Consider the following 16123-nt stretch of genomic DNA (forward strand, 5'->3'; position numbering starts at 1 on the left):
AGTTGGATATTCAAAATATTTAACAGCTTCTTCATCAAAGACTCAGACCACCTCTAGTGGACATGTTCAACCAAGAAGCAGGGAAGGGGTGTCTGTCCTGATTATGATGGTCTACAGAAAAAAACAAGTTCTAAAAACCTCAAATTCTATTTCAGTGGTCTAGTCTAGACAGTTATTTTTAATTTCATTTCAGAAAAACTACTTAGATTTTTTAAAAATTTTAAACTCAGCTTCTTGCAAATCTGGACTCAAACTTGATACATTAAAACCAAGATTAATATGTGTCTGCACACAGTTTTTGTGGATTTGTATGTGACACTGGGGTACAGAGATTTGTGTGTGAAGATTTGTAAAGGGTTATCTGTGGCCTAGTATGTATTTCTTATTTGAACTCCTGCATCTATTATAAAAGTCACTTCCCTATTTAGTTATTTGAACTCCTGGTGGGGCCTAGTGGAACAAATAATCCAAAATAGTGGATAATCCAAAAATGCCATTTATATTTGGCTTCGGAATACATTACCAGATGTGACTCTAGCAGATTTCCCTTCCTAATTAGGCCTCACTTAAAGTAGGAGTTAATTTTGTCTTCATTAGCTGTTTCCAAATCAGCAGGGGGAGGAGGAAGCCCAGGGCATGCTGGGTATTTGGGGGAAGCTGGCCCAGTGCTCAAAGTCGGCAGTAGATTGTGTTGGAAGAATGAATTCAAATATGAGTAGTCAAGACAATGGACATATACTCTAAAAACACTTATAAACGCTTATAATTTGTGAGCATTCGTCAATTCTTTTTCTTTCTTTTAATTGCCAGTGCAAAACAATTCCATAGTAGGAATTAGGTGAATAGTAATGTGAAATTTTGTATCGGAATAAAACAGAGGCTCAGAGAGGTTCAGCAACCTCTCAGACAGACTGATCTCTGAGTAAACAGTACCTAAGATACTGAGACTGATTAATGAATGATAAAAAGAGCCCACGATTTCCTTCTTATTGATGATTTGAATAATGACGGAGCCAGCACTCTCCTGGCCCAATTCACATTAAGAGAGCCAAGATAATGAAGCTGTGATTAAATGGCTATTAAACTATTTTTATCAAACAGAGATCAAGCGAGTGTGAGAATCCGGGGACGTGGAGTGTAATTGCGATTCTACAAGATGCAGAAACAATTACTAACTTAAGCAGGGCATGGGCCTTTCATAATAGCCTGCGTTTAAAAATCTCTGGGATACCCCATGCAGTGTTCACTTGGAGTTTCTCCCTTCAGGGGTTGGTTAGCATCGTAGAGTCCCTCCTCTCCTCGAGTTAGTGGGTTTATTCCCCCTCAGTGTGCAGCTGGGTGAGTGGAATCCACTGTCTGCTCCACGATGTATAACCAGTTAGGAAATCCTTTTAATAACCGCTCACAAAGGAGGAAGACATGGATGCTGTAGAGGGGTCCAGAATTATAATTTTGAGGCAGCCCTGGGCACCCAGAGGGGCAGAATCTATTTTCTATAATTTGTGCCTTTTTAATTATGTCAGACTAGTGCAGGTCATTCATAGAGGGGCCAGCATCCCCCAAAAGCAGTGATGAGCCTTCTAATTTTGTTGACTCTTCTGAACTACCATTTATTAATGACACAGCAATGCTTAGGAATTGTTGCAGATTCTAAATGTTGTGTCGTTAGTATAATACTGTGTATTATCTGTCACTGGAAGCTCTTACTTATTGAGTGAGCTTTTACGGATGTGCCTTCTTTCTTCCTGAAGGACCCTTGGAGAATAAGGTGTTACAGTCACACAGACCTTTATTTAGGTGGGAAGAATTGCATTGTGTAAGGGAAAAACTGATGTTGACACCCGCCGTGGGAAATGCTGTTTGATAGCCACAGAGCTCAACCGTGGAAATGCCTGTTGGCCTGTTTTCTACCTTCCCTTTCCCTCCGCTGCCAGTCTCAAGACTGAGCTTAGTCCTATAGCAGCAGATCACTATCAACTGGTGATCTGACCTTTCTTCTTCACTTCTCTGTCTTGCTTTTCCTGGCTTCTTAAAACTTGAATGGAGCTAACAAGTTTGTTTCTTGTAAAATAGTAATTTCAGACAATTAAAAAGCAGGATCAGAGCCAAGTCGCTGGAAGGTCATCTTGCAATGTCATTTTCCTGACTGACGTGTGTCCATACGCTGTCACCTGTGAACAGACATGTGTTAGTAGGCCAATGTGCTTCATCTGCAGTGACTTGGACTTACTTGCTCTGTAAATTGGGACTGAAGCAATAATAGAAAGCAACATTAATTGTTTAACAGTCCTCTTTGTCACATCCATTGCCTACTCTGGGGTATTGGTTGAAACTCGCACTAAACTAATTGAAATTGCCACAGTGAGGGGCAAAGTCCCTTCAACTTTACATGCAAGAGTATCTGTTGAGCTTTAGATACACAAGCATCGTTAGTAAATACCACACTTTCTTTCTAGCCTTATGTGATTAAAGAAAACACAGAGACTTTGAAACAGTAATATTTTATCCTTCCTTAATTCAAGAAAAAACTTTATTAAAATAAATGGTCTTGAACATCTCTCTGAGTCACCCAAGTATAAGGATGATTATAAAAATATTTAATAACCATTTCTAATGAACACCAGCCCTCCCTACCCACATATCCAAGCGCGCATGTGCACGCACGCGCACACACACACACACACACACACACACACACGCCCACCATGCCGATTTCTCAGCCCACAAATCCTTCCTTCCCCTTCCGTAGAGAGAAGAATTAAAATAGTTGGTGGCTTAATCAGATCTCATAAATTAATTATGACATTATCAAGCTCCAATATTTCTGCCATTGTATTAGGTATACATTCACACAGACTTATTAAAAGAAATTGAAGAAAACTAGTTAATTTAAGTGTTCTTTGTCATTTTTGGCTTGATTGGAATTATCGTAGTTTGTTTACACTAGGGATAGAGCTAAGGAACTATTGTATTAGGTGATTGAAGGCAAATAGCAGCTTGTAGTATTGCTGGAAAGCCAAACACAAAATTTAAATCGGAGTAAACAAAATTATCCATTTATTGGTAAGCATTCTTAACTATTTTCTTGAGCTAATTTTGAACTTCAGTGAAATAAGCCTTTTAGAAAAATGAGATATCTGGAAAAAACATCCAGCTTACTAAAAAGTACATGTATGTGTCTGTGTGTGCATATATGTTTGATATATTTTCAAAAATTATTTTATTAGATAACATGGAAATATTTATAGTAGTGCAAATCTCATGATTTTGAGATGCCTTAAAATAATACGTATTTAACTTAAATGTAATTTTATTCAGAACAGCTAACTGAATTTGATTTTTGCCATGTGGGAAAATCTAAAAAGGAGATGTTTAAAATCTTTGGATGCCTGATAATGCTTCTGAGCAGAAGATAAGGGAAAATCATTTCAATATCTTTGTTATTATGATGACATGAACAGAGTCCTCCAAAAGGTGTAGTTGAAGGACTATAGATTGAAGAATTGGGGCCCAAATCATTTCAGTAACTTTATTGTTACGATGACATGGACAGGGTCCCTCAAAAGACACAGTGGAAAGGTGGTAGATTGAAGAACTGGGCCAAAGGTGTTTAATACCTTTTAGTTACTGAATTAGGCAATTTGGATTTTAAGGCCTCAGTCAGTTTATGATAGTAGGTGGCACCATTTTGAAGTGAACAGTTTAGCCCTTATGATTAAAAATTACCTCCTGCATTAAAGTCTATTAAAGTCCATGTAGTTGTCACACCACATTGTGCCTAAAATATTTGACTCACAACCTCAAATCCAGGGCTTTATGGAGATGCATTATGCAATTTAAAAAAAATGCCCATTGAAGTCCGCCATGAGTACAAATGGCTCTTCTTGGCCTCTTGAATTCAAAAGAAAAAGAAGTCTATAGTTTTATCCCTGGGTGGAGACTGATCAGTCATGAGGGAAAACAATTTTTATGTGAAAATAGAATGTATACGTGATAAAGGCCTGCCTAATTTCTCCAGTAATGCAATTTGATTTTCTGATTAGCTGTCTTATTTTGTGATTCTTGTAATTTTGTCAGGTCAATTAACTGGAGTTCATTGCTGGAGAGCAGGAAGTGAGGGCACTGCTGGCTTCAGTAGATGTCAGTAGCTTAGGTGCGTTTTGTAATAAAATCTGTGTGGGATAATTTAGCCCATATTGTTAATGTCATAGCATGCACAACTTAGAAAAGCAGATTTGGAAACAGTTGGGAGAAATGTCAGGGAGAGAAATAAATAAAACTGGACAAACAACATGAAGTGCCAAAAGAAGAAAAAAAATGATCTGCACAGTGTATATTGTTGGCAATAAATGTAGATCAAGGGATTATTCAACAAGAAACCCTTAACTTCCTAGCATTGGTACTGGTTGGTACCGGTTGTCCCTACCCATGGACTATAACACATTGCTCTGTAAACAAAATACATAATCTCCAGTTTGGAAATCCTTGAGCCTTTTGGTACACAGTAATGAAATAAATATTGTCTTGTATAATAAATTGTTTATAGCTTCTTCCTTTCCACCAGAGAGTTCTTAGAGGGGCAGGTTTTGTCTTGTTTTTCACTGTGTCTCTGACAACGTCTATGGTGCTGGCACAAAGTAGATGTTCAGAAATGTTTGTGGAATGAATGGTTGAAGATTTGTTGCCTTGGGTCGTGTTGGTGGGAATGAATCTGGGAGGTGAGAAAACAAGTTAGAATGCATTTAGAGGAGGCCTCTAATGGCCACTGCATTAAATGAAGGCATTTAAGACACACTTCAAAGCAAATCTCTACTTAGTGACTGATCAAATAAAAAGGAGTCACAGTAGTTTGAGAGTTGAAGTTGGAAGATTGTTACCCAAACTAAAGTCAACCAATAGCAATTTTGTTGTGAAGTGTCCAAAGTTTCAGCTTTTGAGATGAGGGTGCTATTACAAAGTAGAAATGTCCAGTCGGCAGTTAGAGATTTATGGCTAAAGTTGGGAGAGATGTCAGGGAGAGAAATAAATAAATGATTTTGGAGTGTTCAGTGATGAGATTATAATTGAAACCATGAAAGTGTATAGTTTCTTGTAGAATAGTTTCAGTTTCTGGTGCTGTTCAAACAGAAGTTTATCTAAACATTTTGGGGGGTATGCTGTACAAGAGATCCAAACACTGTATCTCAAGATGAAATAGATGATGGTTAAGATTCTCTCAAGCCCCGAGGGTCTCTAAATCATGTTGTTTAGTTAGGGAAAAAGACAAGGGCAGGTGGAAAATGAGAATGAGACAGTCCTATACACTGTTTTAAGCACTGACATAGCAAATAGTTATATCGGATGGCTCAACAATCAGAGAGATTGGTACAGTAGAGGTCTTCATTCATTGTGTGGTTTGGACCAGAAATGAACTTGGGGTTTGAGGAAGACATGATCTTTGTGTCCTGGAGTAGGCACATGGGATTTCAGGTGGGGTATACTGACTTGGCTAAAGAGATTCTGCCTATGCTGAGAAATACCGACGTCCCCTGTCAATTCACTCAAGGCATCTTCTGTTTTTTCTGTTTTTGCAGAAGATAGATGAAGAGAATGAGGCAAACTTGCTAGCAGTCCTCACAGAGACCCTGGACAGTCTCCCCGTGGATGAAGACGGATTGCCCTCCTTTGACGCGCTGACAGATGGAGACGTGACCACCGACAACGAGGCCAGTCCCTCCTCCATGCCTGAGGGCACCCCCCCGCCTCAGGAGGCAGAAGAGCCATCTCTGGTAAGAACTTCTCCTACTGTTTGCAGGAGCCAGAGCTGCCTCTGGCTACCTTCTGCCTGGGTATGATGTAGCAACAATAAAGTTCAGATTTTTAATTTAGATTGAGGCCAAAACAATCCCCAAGCACACTCAGAGTTGCAGATTCTATGATTCTCTGTTTAAAATTATTGATAACACAGGTCTATATGTGGTCTTACTGCAGTGTTTTCCCTATCTTTTGCTGTTTACGTGTGTGTATTTTTATTTCTTGGCATTATTGATGTTCATGATAAGAACTTATAAAATGTTGAAAACTAAAAAGAAGAAACAAAACATTCACCTGTAATTTCAAATAGCCTCTCATATAAAAATGACTGAAATTTCTTTAGTCGTGGAAGAATGAAAAGAAACTGAAATTTCTTTAGTTTATGATATATTGTAAACATGTTGGTAAAATTTTAAATATATGCATAATTTTCTTGGTTCTGCAGTATTTTATCATATGGAGAAGTTCTAATTTTTTAAGCAATGCCTTAGGGTTGAATATTTACAGTTTTTTTTCTTATTTTTTCACTATTATGAATTAGATGTTAATTGACATATTTTCAATTTTATTCTTACACATGCAATTATAGATATAGAATTGGTAGATCAAAAAAATTAAAAAAAGAATTGGTAGATCAAGGGATATGCAATATTTTAAGACTCTGGATCCATATTTGCTATAAGGATTGAAAATAATAGCACATTTGCAACCTAAGTTACTTAAATTTATGCTAGGCAATGAAGACTTAATTTTCTTCTTAATGCAGTGCTTGATCGGAATTTCATTAGGTCTAAGACACAGTTTCTCTTCTCATCTCTGATAGCCATTTGTTGTTTGCCATAAATCTGAATTAAGGGCCCGCTGTGTAAATTATGGAACGCCATGCTCCAAATGCTAACACTGCTTTGGCATGCCATGTGGAGGTTGGTCCTCTCGTGTCTCTAAGTTTTTCACGTTAAAAGAACTCCAAGTGAACCTGGGGAGAACCTACTTGAATTGCTATGCACTTTGAGGTTTTTGATCTGAAGGAGAATATCCCATAAATAGTTGTTACCTACTTATTCTCTACTGTCTCCATTTGTCAGTGTCACTAGTTTTGTCATCTAGCACAGGCAGTCCCCAAATTATAAACATCCAACTTACGAACAACTTGCACTTACAAACGGGGGCTATTACAGTAAGGCCTTGAGTTACAAACATCTGACTGGTGTACCACTCATGCTGATAAACAGAGGCTATCCCAGGCAACAGGTAAATGTACCTGTTCTGACTTAAATACAAATGTAAGTTAAGAACAAACCTACACAGAAGCTATCTTGTTTGTAACATGGCGACTACCTGGATGGACTCTGCTGTCTTTGCATTGATACTAGACTGTGTCATTGAAGTGGGAAGGGTGTTGACCCAGAGATACACTGCACGTCAGGACAGGGTGGTCCCGAGGGTCCTGCAGGCAAATGCAGAAATGGGTCAAGAGACAGTGAATGCTTTGCTGTGACAGAACCCACATCTCCTGACGTGCCAGCAGGGACTCTACTTACAAATCGTTTTTGTCCTTTCTGAAATCAGTGATAGCCACTCTTTTATCCCAACCGTTCTTTCAGTTTATATATTTGGCTGTAAAACACGGTTCAAAGCATCCCAAACTCTTTCATTTATTTGACTTATTTGAGTTTTTGAAGAGGAAATGTGTAGCTATTTTCCATTCTCCATTCCCAAGTCTTCATTTAGCTAGGCGGCTTTTTTTTTTTTTTAACTCACCTAGTAGTAGTAGAGATTTGGAAGTTGATTTAGGATGATCTTTCTATCTTTTTTTTTTTTTTTTTTTTTTTTTTGCAGTTTTTGACTGGGGCCGGGTTTGAACCCACCACCTCTGGTATATGGGGCTGGCGCCCTACTCCTTTGAGCCACAGGTGCCTCCCTGGGATGATCTTTCTGCCTTACCAAAAAAAAAAAAAAAAAAAGAAAAAAAAAGTTTAAGAAAAACAATACCTAGTTTAATTTACTACATAATCCCTTATGGTTGAATGTTTAGGTTTCCCTTCTATTTTTGAGCATTGTGAATTACATAATTGACATGTTTGCATTTTTATGCTTGGTGCATATAATTCTACAAATAGACTTGGGGAAAAAGGAAATATGGTTCATAGTTGGCAGTATAATGCCAAATTTTTTCATACTTTCTTAAAAATATGTTTCCTTTAGCACTCTTGTGCTAAGGTGTGATATAATTAAAGAGTGATAGAATTAATTTTTATCATTATCATGAATTAAGTTTAAAATTTTAATGACTTATCCTGATGCTTAAAAGATGCATAACTTTTCTTGCTCTTCCCCTTCCCTGGTAATGTTTCCAGCTTAAGAAGCTCTTACTGGCACCAGCCAACACTCAGCTAAGTTATAATGAATGCAGTGGGCTCAGTACCCAGAACCATGCAAACCATAACCACAGGATCAGAACAAACGCTGCAGTTGTCAAGGTACAAATGTTAACTTTTTAATGCAAGGGCGAGGGAACAAAGGGATTTTGCCTGAAATTACAAAGTGAACAATAGGTTTATATGCTGTTCATTCTTGTAGGACCCTGTAGCTGCTTTATACTGGGGAATCAGATTATGAAATGGGGGATGGGGGAGTCCCAAAGCAGCACTTGAGCCACTTGAAAGTAGGCAGGGCTCATTTATGCCTTGACTTTAAATGTTTGCAATGGCGGTACCCCTGTCTGTTGGTCCTGGCCACTTTATTAATACATGCAGCAGTGCAGGCTACAATAACATTTGCTGATAGGCTGGTGTTAGCTACGAGTGCCTTGAAGATGCAGGATTACTGTGTGGCCAGCTGTCTAACAGAGAAAAATTGCTTTTGGAGTCACCGTGAAAGATCTATCTCTGCCATTAATTGAATAGAATGCTGGCAATGGCATAATTCGGTTAGCAGGCTGTATTAAACAATGTTTGTCTTGCCATTCACTGCGAGTGAAAACGGGGCATCAAGGGGTACTTAAGAGACTTGTGAGTACTGGGCTTCAGCAATCAGCAGCAAATTAAGGTTTAAACCGGCTTTTTTTTTTTTTTTTCTATTCCCAGTAAAGGTGCTGTAGGGTCTTGTTAGTTACATGTTGCTGAGTAGGAACGTTGAAATGTAGGAGAAATGAAATAAAACGCTGCATAAATGTCATTTAGGAATTTTAAATGTAATTTTCTTGCCTTGTTCTGCAAACAATTATTCACAGCTCATAGATCTAGTACACTTAGACTGAACACTTCATTGAAAATCTCATCTCTTCAGAAAACCTATATCCATTCTGATAAGGTTCAGTTCACTAATTTTAGCTTTCTCGATGCCTTGGTTTTAAGACTGAGAATTCATGGAGCAACAAAGCGAAGAGCATTTGTCAACAGCAAAAGCCACAAAGACGTCCCTGCTCAGAGCTTCTCAAATATCTGACCACAAACGATGACCCTCCTCACACCAAACCCACAGAGAACAGAAACAGCAGCAGAGACAAATGTACCTCCAAAAAGAAGTCCCACACACAATCGCAGTCACAACATCTACAAGGTAGGCTGGGGACCACCTTGCGCTGCTGGCGACGATGCCAGAGGCAAAGGCAGCCAGAGCAAGGTCTGAGAACGCAGAGCCTTCTCGCTTCTATCCCATCAGCGTCTCTCTGGAAAGGGAATTCAGCACTTTATTATTGGAGAAGGGGGAAAAATCCTTCCCCGGATACATGTTGAACGTATCCTATTCAGCTGATACACAGTCTAATTCCCAAACACCAAAAGGCACCTGAAATGCTAGCCAGGTGGGGAGGAATTGCAACGTCACATGAGGTTTATATAAATCTCTGAATTGCTGAGATAATTGAAGTTATGTGCAAGCTGAGCTAACCATTTCATTAAAGAGCTTTTATTTTTTCTTCTCCAGTAATGGAAAAAACGAAGCATTGCTGATTTGCTGCGTATACCTAAAGCAGTAGTAAATAGTATTTATGCAGCCTCTCCTGATTATTAAACGCATTCTTCTTCTTTTATTCAGACCCCATGCTAGGCTCACAGATTTTATTTGGTAAATAAGGATTTGGAAATTCCTGATTATTTTTTCTTTCTATTTAAAAAAAAAAAATTGCCTAGATGAAGCTAAACATTTGGGTTGATTTTTATCATCCCCTTACATTGCTAGAAGGCTGAGGTTTCTCAGGCAGATCAAGATGATTTGGGGAAGCCCTCTCTTGGAAAACATATAATTTTGTTTCTTTTTGATTCTTCCTCCTCAAAATGTGGTAGTCCTAGAGGTCCCAAGAATGCTTGTTGAAAGTAGCTGTTGCTTTAAAACGTGCCAGCTTTTTCTGTTTTACCTCTACTGCGAACATAATGGTGAAAGTAGGCATCTTCTAAAGTAACAATTATAAATATCTGCTTCTTGTTTTTCTCCTTTTGTTTTCCCCAAGTTCCCCGGTTAGCTGCAGATTGGTATGCTCTGTCCTGCTTTGAACCATGGTCATTTCACATTTGTTTGCCATTGATGCTGCTGATTTTAATAAGCGTTATCTTTTCCAATGCATTGAATTTACCTTATCCCTCCATCACCATTAGCCCAGAATTTTCAGGAACCTTCCTTTAATATTTTAAATTGGTTCTCGATTAGTTTTTTACTGGTAGATATCTCAAGTCCACCATCCACTGCTTGCTGTCAGTTCAGCAAAATAGACCCAGTTCTTTCGAAGATCTCTTTGCCCTGATTGGGTCTTCATCACAAGCTCTGTCGTAGTTTCTCCTAGAGCAGAACCACTGTGCTGTGCGTCTCATTGGTGTTGTAGGCCACTGGTAACCAGACACCATCAGGCTCATGGTAGGGAGGGACTGGAATAATTCCTGGGCTGCTGTCCACTTCACCCTGACCACGCATTCATTTTCTATAGCTGAACTTGACGTCCTGAACTCCATGAAACCCTGTAATCCGTGACCCCAGCCTGGTAGCACATGTTTTAAAGCTCTTCGGTGGTTTTTTTTGTTTGTGGGTTGGTTTTGTTTTGTATTGTGTTTTTAGTTGATCTTTTCTGGAGTTTGAGGCCATTTTATATTTTACACTCACCCATAAATATTACTGAAAACTTTTAATGAATCATGGCTGTCAAGAATTACATGGGTCCCTCTGGGGGCACAATTCCTTAGGTGAGACAGTTCTATATAGATTTTTTTCTAAAGGCACATATCTGTGGCAAGGTATAAAGAACAGAATGAAGCCTGTTAACCACTAAATAAATAAAATTTAAAAAAATTTATAGTTATGAAAGGCCTAAAAGAAATGTAACATGTTAGCTGTTAATAATCAATGAATGTCCCGCTTCAGAGATTATTTAAATTATGATTCAGAATTTAAAAGTAGAAAATATATGAATATTTAGATCTACTAAGGTTCTACTGAAGTTATCTTTGTTAATGTGTTGTATTTTTTTCTCATGAGACTTCCTGTATGTTCTTCGTAACATTTCAGAGTCAGGCTCTTTTCGGTCAGGCTCTTTTCGGTTCCTTTGGGTGACTTTGGTATGTGTTGGTGTCCCCTGTATTCATTTTTACATCCAAAAATATCATAATCTGCATGAAAAAGACGTATTCATGCCCTCAAGGACCCTCCCAGTCTCTGCTCTACAGGTCATCTGAACAGTGTGGATTAAACTCCCAGGGCGTGAAATTAATTTTCCTAGGAGCGTTTGAGAGCCTAGGTTTACCCAGGGATTGGATTCTGTGTGCAATTTGGGGACTGTCCCATCCTGTGGGTTTCATGCTTTTGGTCCCATTCAATATAACTCCTACTGACCTCTCTCTTTCCATTGCCCTTGGTTCCTGTACCCAGCTATCAAAATTTTGAAGTCTTCCTGTGAGCATTTTAGATGGTCTATGCAACCTTCTGAAAACTGGAATTCCAGTGACTGACGTTCAATAAACATTTATTGTGTGACATACCACATGGTTCATGTCTGGTTATATTTTCTATAGAACCTATATGAATTATTAAGCTGAGCTCCAAAAAAGTTGATAAAGTTCCCCCATAAAGGTATTCTCTTTGAAAGACTCGTTACATTGAACATACTCAAAAAGTAATGTAAAATCAGCCTATTTATCTCTCTATATGAAAAAGCCAATCAATCAATATATTTAATTTGTAGGAGACCCCATGAGCTTTACCTTCCTGGATGCACATCGGATAGATAGTATACCAGTCACTTGTTTAAAAACTCAATCTAAATTTACAAATTATATATGCTAATACTATTTATTCAAGTGAAGTACCTAATTTCAGGCTAATTTGGACAACAAAAGTTTTTTTCACATTTTAAAGGACCTTAATTACTGGGGTTGATTAATTTACTTGTAAGTCTGTTGAATGCGATTCCTTTTGATAATAGGAGAAAGGCAAGAGAACCTTGGCCAACTCTATGAGTAACGAGTTTTATAGCCCTGGGAATACTATTCGCCATCTTTGGGTCTCAGTATCTTCATCCATAAAATAAGAAAATTTATTCTAAAGATTGTTTGGGTTTCACCTCTTTAAGTTTTATTGCATAAATGACTAGGTATTGACCTTCTGAAAGTATTTTAATGAGAAAAAAATTGACATAAACTTACATACATATAAATGTATCTCCATATGTAAGTACATAGGTAATGTGTATCCCAAGTTCATTTCTCATCATACTTTCCCCTCCTTCTGTTCAAAATATAAGATTGCCATGGAGAAGCAATTGAAATTTTGGAGGGAGAAAATTCTTACTCCACCCTTCATTATTGAGAAATGCCTCCTGTAGGAGGTAAGATTTAGGAAAGCACAAAAGGAAATAGTGAGCTTTTTTAACAAGTCTGTAAATCTCTCAACTAATACACATCGTATCTTACTTTAGTTGTCAATCAGATTTGGGGATCAGAACCCCTTTTAAGCCATCTGGGTCAATGCCAAGGATTTGTCATAATCTCTCAATTGATTTTCAGTGAGCAGAATGGTTATTGCTTGAGCTTTGGCCTCATAGAAATAACCTATTCTCAGGGCTAGATATAAAATTTTACATTTTAGAAGTAAAATCAACTGAATATTCATAACGTTCTGTCACCTTGTAGTTACTCTGCTGTTTCCTTGTCTAAACTAACCGTGTACTGTATTCCAAATTAAAACAGAAAACATTATTTCTCTCTGATGGTGTCATGCAAATTTGGTATCCTTAACAGGGAAGGTACATTTTTGGGAAAAATCTGTTTTTGTATATATGCTTTCGAATGATAGTTGACTGATGCAAATGTTGTTTGGAATTTATTTTAGTATTATGTCTGATTTTGATCCAATATTCGGAGATTTTCTTAGTTTAGTCTTAACAGTTTCCTTGTTGTGTCTCCAACTTGACAGTAATAGAAAGAAATCTAAAAGACAATATTTCATAATTAGTTTCTTTTTTTTTCCCCTTTAGCCAAACCAACAACTTTATCTCTTCCTCTGACCCCAGAGTCACCAAAGTAAGTATTAAGAAATGTAACCATTTTCAGAAAGGGAAGGGGGTTCTAATACATTTGGCTACAGCAACTCCATTTCAGTTTGTTTTTATAAATGTGCCATATCTTCCAGTGACCCCAAGGGTTCCCCATTTGAGAACAAGACTATTGAGCGAACCTTAAGTGTGGAACTCTCTGGAACTGCAGGTGAGCCTTACATTTCACTCGGAACTTAGAGTGTGTTTGAAAAAACATTAAAATTCGATAATAGAGTGTATTCTTTATGTGATTAATGAAATCAACAAAGAGTACAAACAAAACTGGGTAAGAAGCTACTTGAAACTATTTTTAGTTGCATATTAAAAAACAAAAACAAAAAAGTACTGAAGTGCTTAAAAAACTTGGAGTAATGGGACAGTTCATAGGCAAACTTTTGAGTTGCCTGTAAATGGTGCTTTTGAATGAAGTGCTTTAGGTTTAGGTACTTGAACCCTACCAGAAAGTGAATCTTAGGATGTCTGAACAAGAAATTCCTTAGCTCTGGCCTTTGCTGATAAGGATAAAGGAACAGTGAGTTAAACAAGATGTTCTCAACCAGAACTATGGTGCCTATACGCAGTGGTCATTGTGGCTAAGTTTAATTTCACACTTTGAATTTGCTAAATTACCTCCTTATGAAAGGTCTCTTGCATGATTGCATGATTTGGTCAAGCCATACAGTAGTTAATTCTGTGGTGTGTGTGTGTGTGTGTGTGTATGCAGACTCGTATATATATACACATATATACAAATGTGTCTTTTTCTGCAAACACACCCATACACACATATATCCACTTATAAGCAAATATGTAACATTATTCTTTAAATACATCACACACACCACCATTTATGACTTACGTATATGATTAGAAATATCTTTTGTGTGTATATATTATATACACAAGAGGCCTTCTTGAGTTTATTTAAAATGTTGATTGAAGCATGTACAATTTTGTCATTTTACTTTGGCTTAAAACACATAAATATACATTCAAATATTCAATTTTTGGGAAGAGGGCAGAGAGTTTAAGTGTGCTGAGGACTGCCTTTTTTGTACAAACCGCACTAATGATAAATCATAGATGGTATCCACTTTCATTTCTTCCAATTCAATGGGAAAGATTAAAGACATTTGTATGGTAAAGTGCAAAGTCTTTCAAAATGTTTACGATTTTTTTCCAACATTTTTCAATACCACCCATCCATAGCGAATCTGACAGTACTTCTTTTAGGAGGGTATATTAATTGTATCTTTTCATAGAAATGACTTTTTCATTCTCATGCATCATTCATTTACATAATATTTACCATCTTAGATAATTTCTGTCAAGGACATTAACTTGTTAGGGAAAATACACTACTGTGGCTCTTGGTAAAAGCCAGCTGGGAGGAGTTTAATAAGTTGGATTGTTCAGAATGTTGTGGGCACTAGTCACTCTGGGAGAAGGATGAGAGCTTCTGCTATGATACCAATACCAGGCTTTCATGAAAGAAACACTTTTTTTTTTCTTTTTTTTTTGTGGTTTTTGGCCAGGGCTGGGTTTGAACCTGCCACCTCCAGCATATGGGACCGGCGCCTTACTCCTTGAGCCACAGGTGCTGCCCGAAAGAAACACTTTTTATTAGTCTCTGATTAAAAATAATGGAAGATTACTCCAAAAAAACTGTCAAAAATATTAACTAGAAGAAAAAATTATTAATAGTTCTAAGACATAAAATATTCATAGCATTATGGATATTTTTACATATTTGTAATTATTTTTGTGTGTGTATATATTATTTTGCATCCTAATTTTTCCATTAACATTTTAATAAGTTTTTGTATCATCACAAACCTTTTATTCTCAGGCTATTAGAGCACTGTATAATACTACTTTGAGTAGTCAGATCAACATGTATTTAATCATACACTCATTGTTATATATTTAGATTGTTTTAAAGTATTGTTATTTTGAAATAGCACTGCAGTAAAAATCTTTGTTCACAAATTTTCTAATCTTACTTTCTCAAAATAGAATCTTAATTGTTATTAATTCTGAAAATAAGCATATAAATATCTTGGGGGATATCTGCTACATTATTTTACTACATTGCTTTCCAAAAGAGGTATTTCTATTAATAATCTCATTAGCATTGTATGGAGATACTTACTTTACAATATCTTTGCTAGCATTGGGCATCTTTGCTTTTAAAGTCACTTCTAATTTATGGACATGAACTTATATTTTAAACTTTATTTCTTCTATTAGCAATATGGCATTATAAAAAGAAATTTTTTTTTTCTTTTTGGCAGGAGTTTGAATGTTTCTTCTTATTGGTAGATACTTAGTTTTAAATAAATTAATTATAATTTTTAAAGGTTAACAGCCTACTTTATTGAAAGATAGTTAAGGATTTATAAAAAATACTTTTCAGTTAATACTAGGAATTCTTGAAATTGCATACAGTGTATTTACTTTGTTCAGCAAATGAGCATTCCTCTTCATCTCTTCATTTAAAGTTAAATAAAATTTAAATTCTTTGTTCTTAGTGTTATTGAAAGATTTTTTGGCATAATGGAAATCAATTTATCAGCATATTTTAAAAATGTGCTCTGTGCTGGTAATATAGTAGGTTTTACTGGTCCCAAGACAGTGTGAGATACAGAGAATAATCTGTGTAAAACATAGAGCAGAATTGTTGGCCATAGAAGGTTCTAGATAAATGTTCTTGTGTTTAAGATGTGGGTCTATAGTATGTATGTTGGGAAGACAACACATAGTGAGAAGTAGCATGAAAAGTTGTATCCTGTTTATGGGATATGAGGTTAA

General features: G+C 36.8%; 1 protein-coding gene across 2 annotated transcripts in view; it reads left to right on the top strand.

Annotated features, from left to right (window-relative positions):
• Positions 1-16123, top strand: part of PPARGC1A (PPARG coactivator 1 alpha) — a 651434-nt gene that overhangs the window by 601977 nt on the left and 33334 nt on the right. For both annotated transcript variants that reach the window (XM_053577580.1, XM_053577579.1), the window contains 5 exons: positions 5574-5768; positions 8151-8273; positions 9150-9354; positions 13253-13298; positions 13408-13481. In XM_053577580.1, coding sequence (XP_053433555.1) covers positions 5574-5768; positions 8151-8273; positions 9150-9354; positions 13253-13298; positions 13408-13481 — 643 coding nt within the window. The remainder of the gene's footprint in view (positions 1-5573; positions 5769-8150; positions 8274-9149; positions 9355-13252; positions 13299-13407; positions 13482-16123) is intronic.

The sequence above is a fragment of the Nycticebus coucang genome, chromosome 23 (assembly GCF_027406575.1).
Source record: "Nycticebus coucang isolate mNycCou1 chromosome 23, mNycCou1.pri, whole genome shotgun sequence".
NCBI classification, from domain to species: Eukaryota; Metazoa; Chordata; class Mammalia; order Primates; family Lorisidae; genus Nycticebus; species Nycticebus coucang.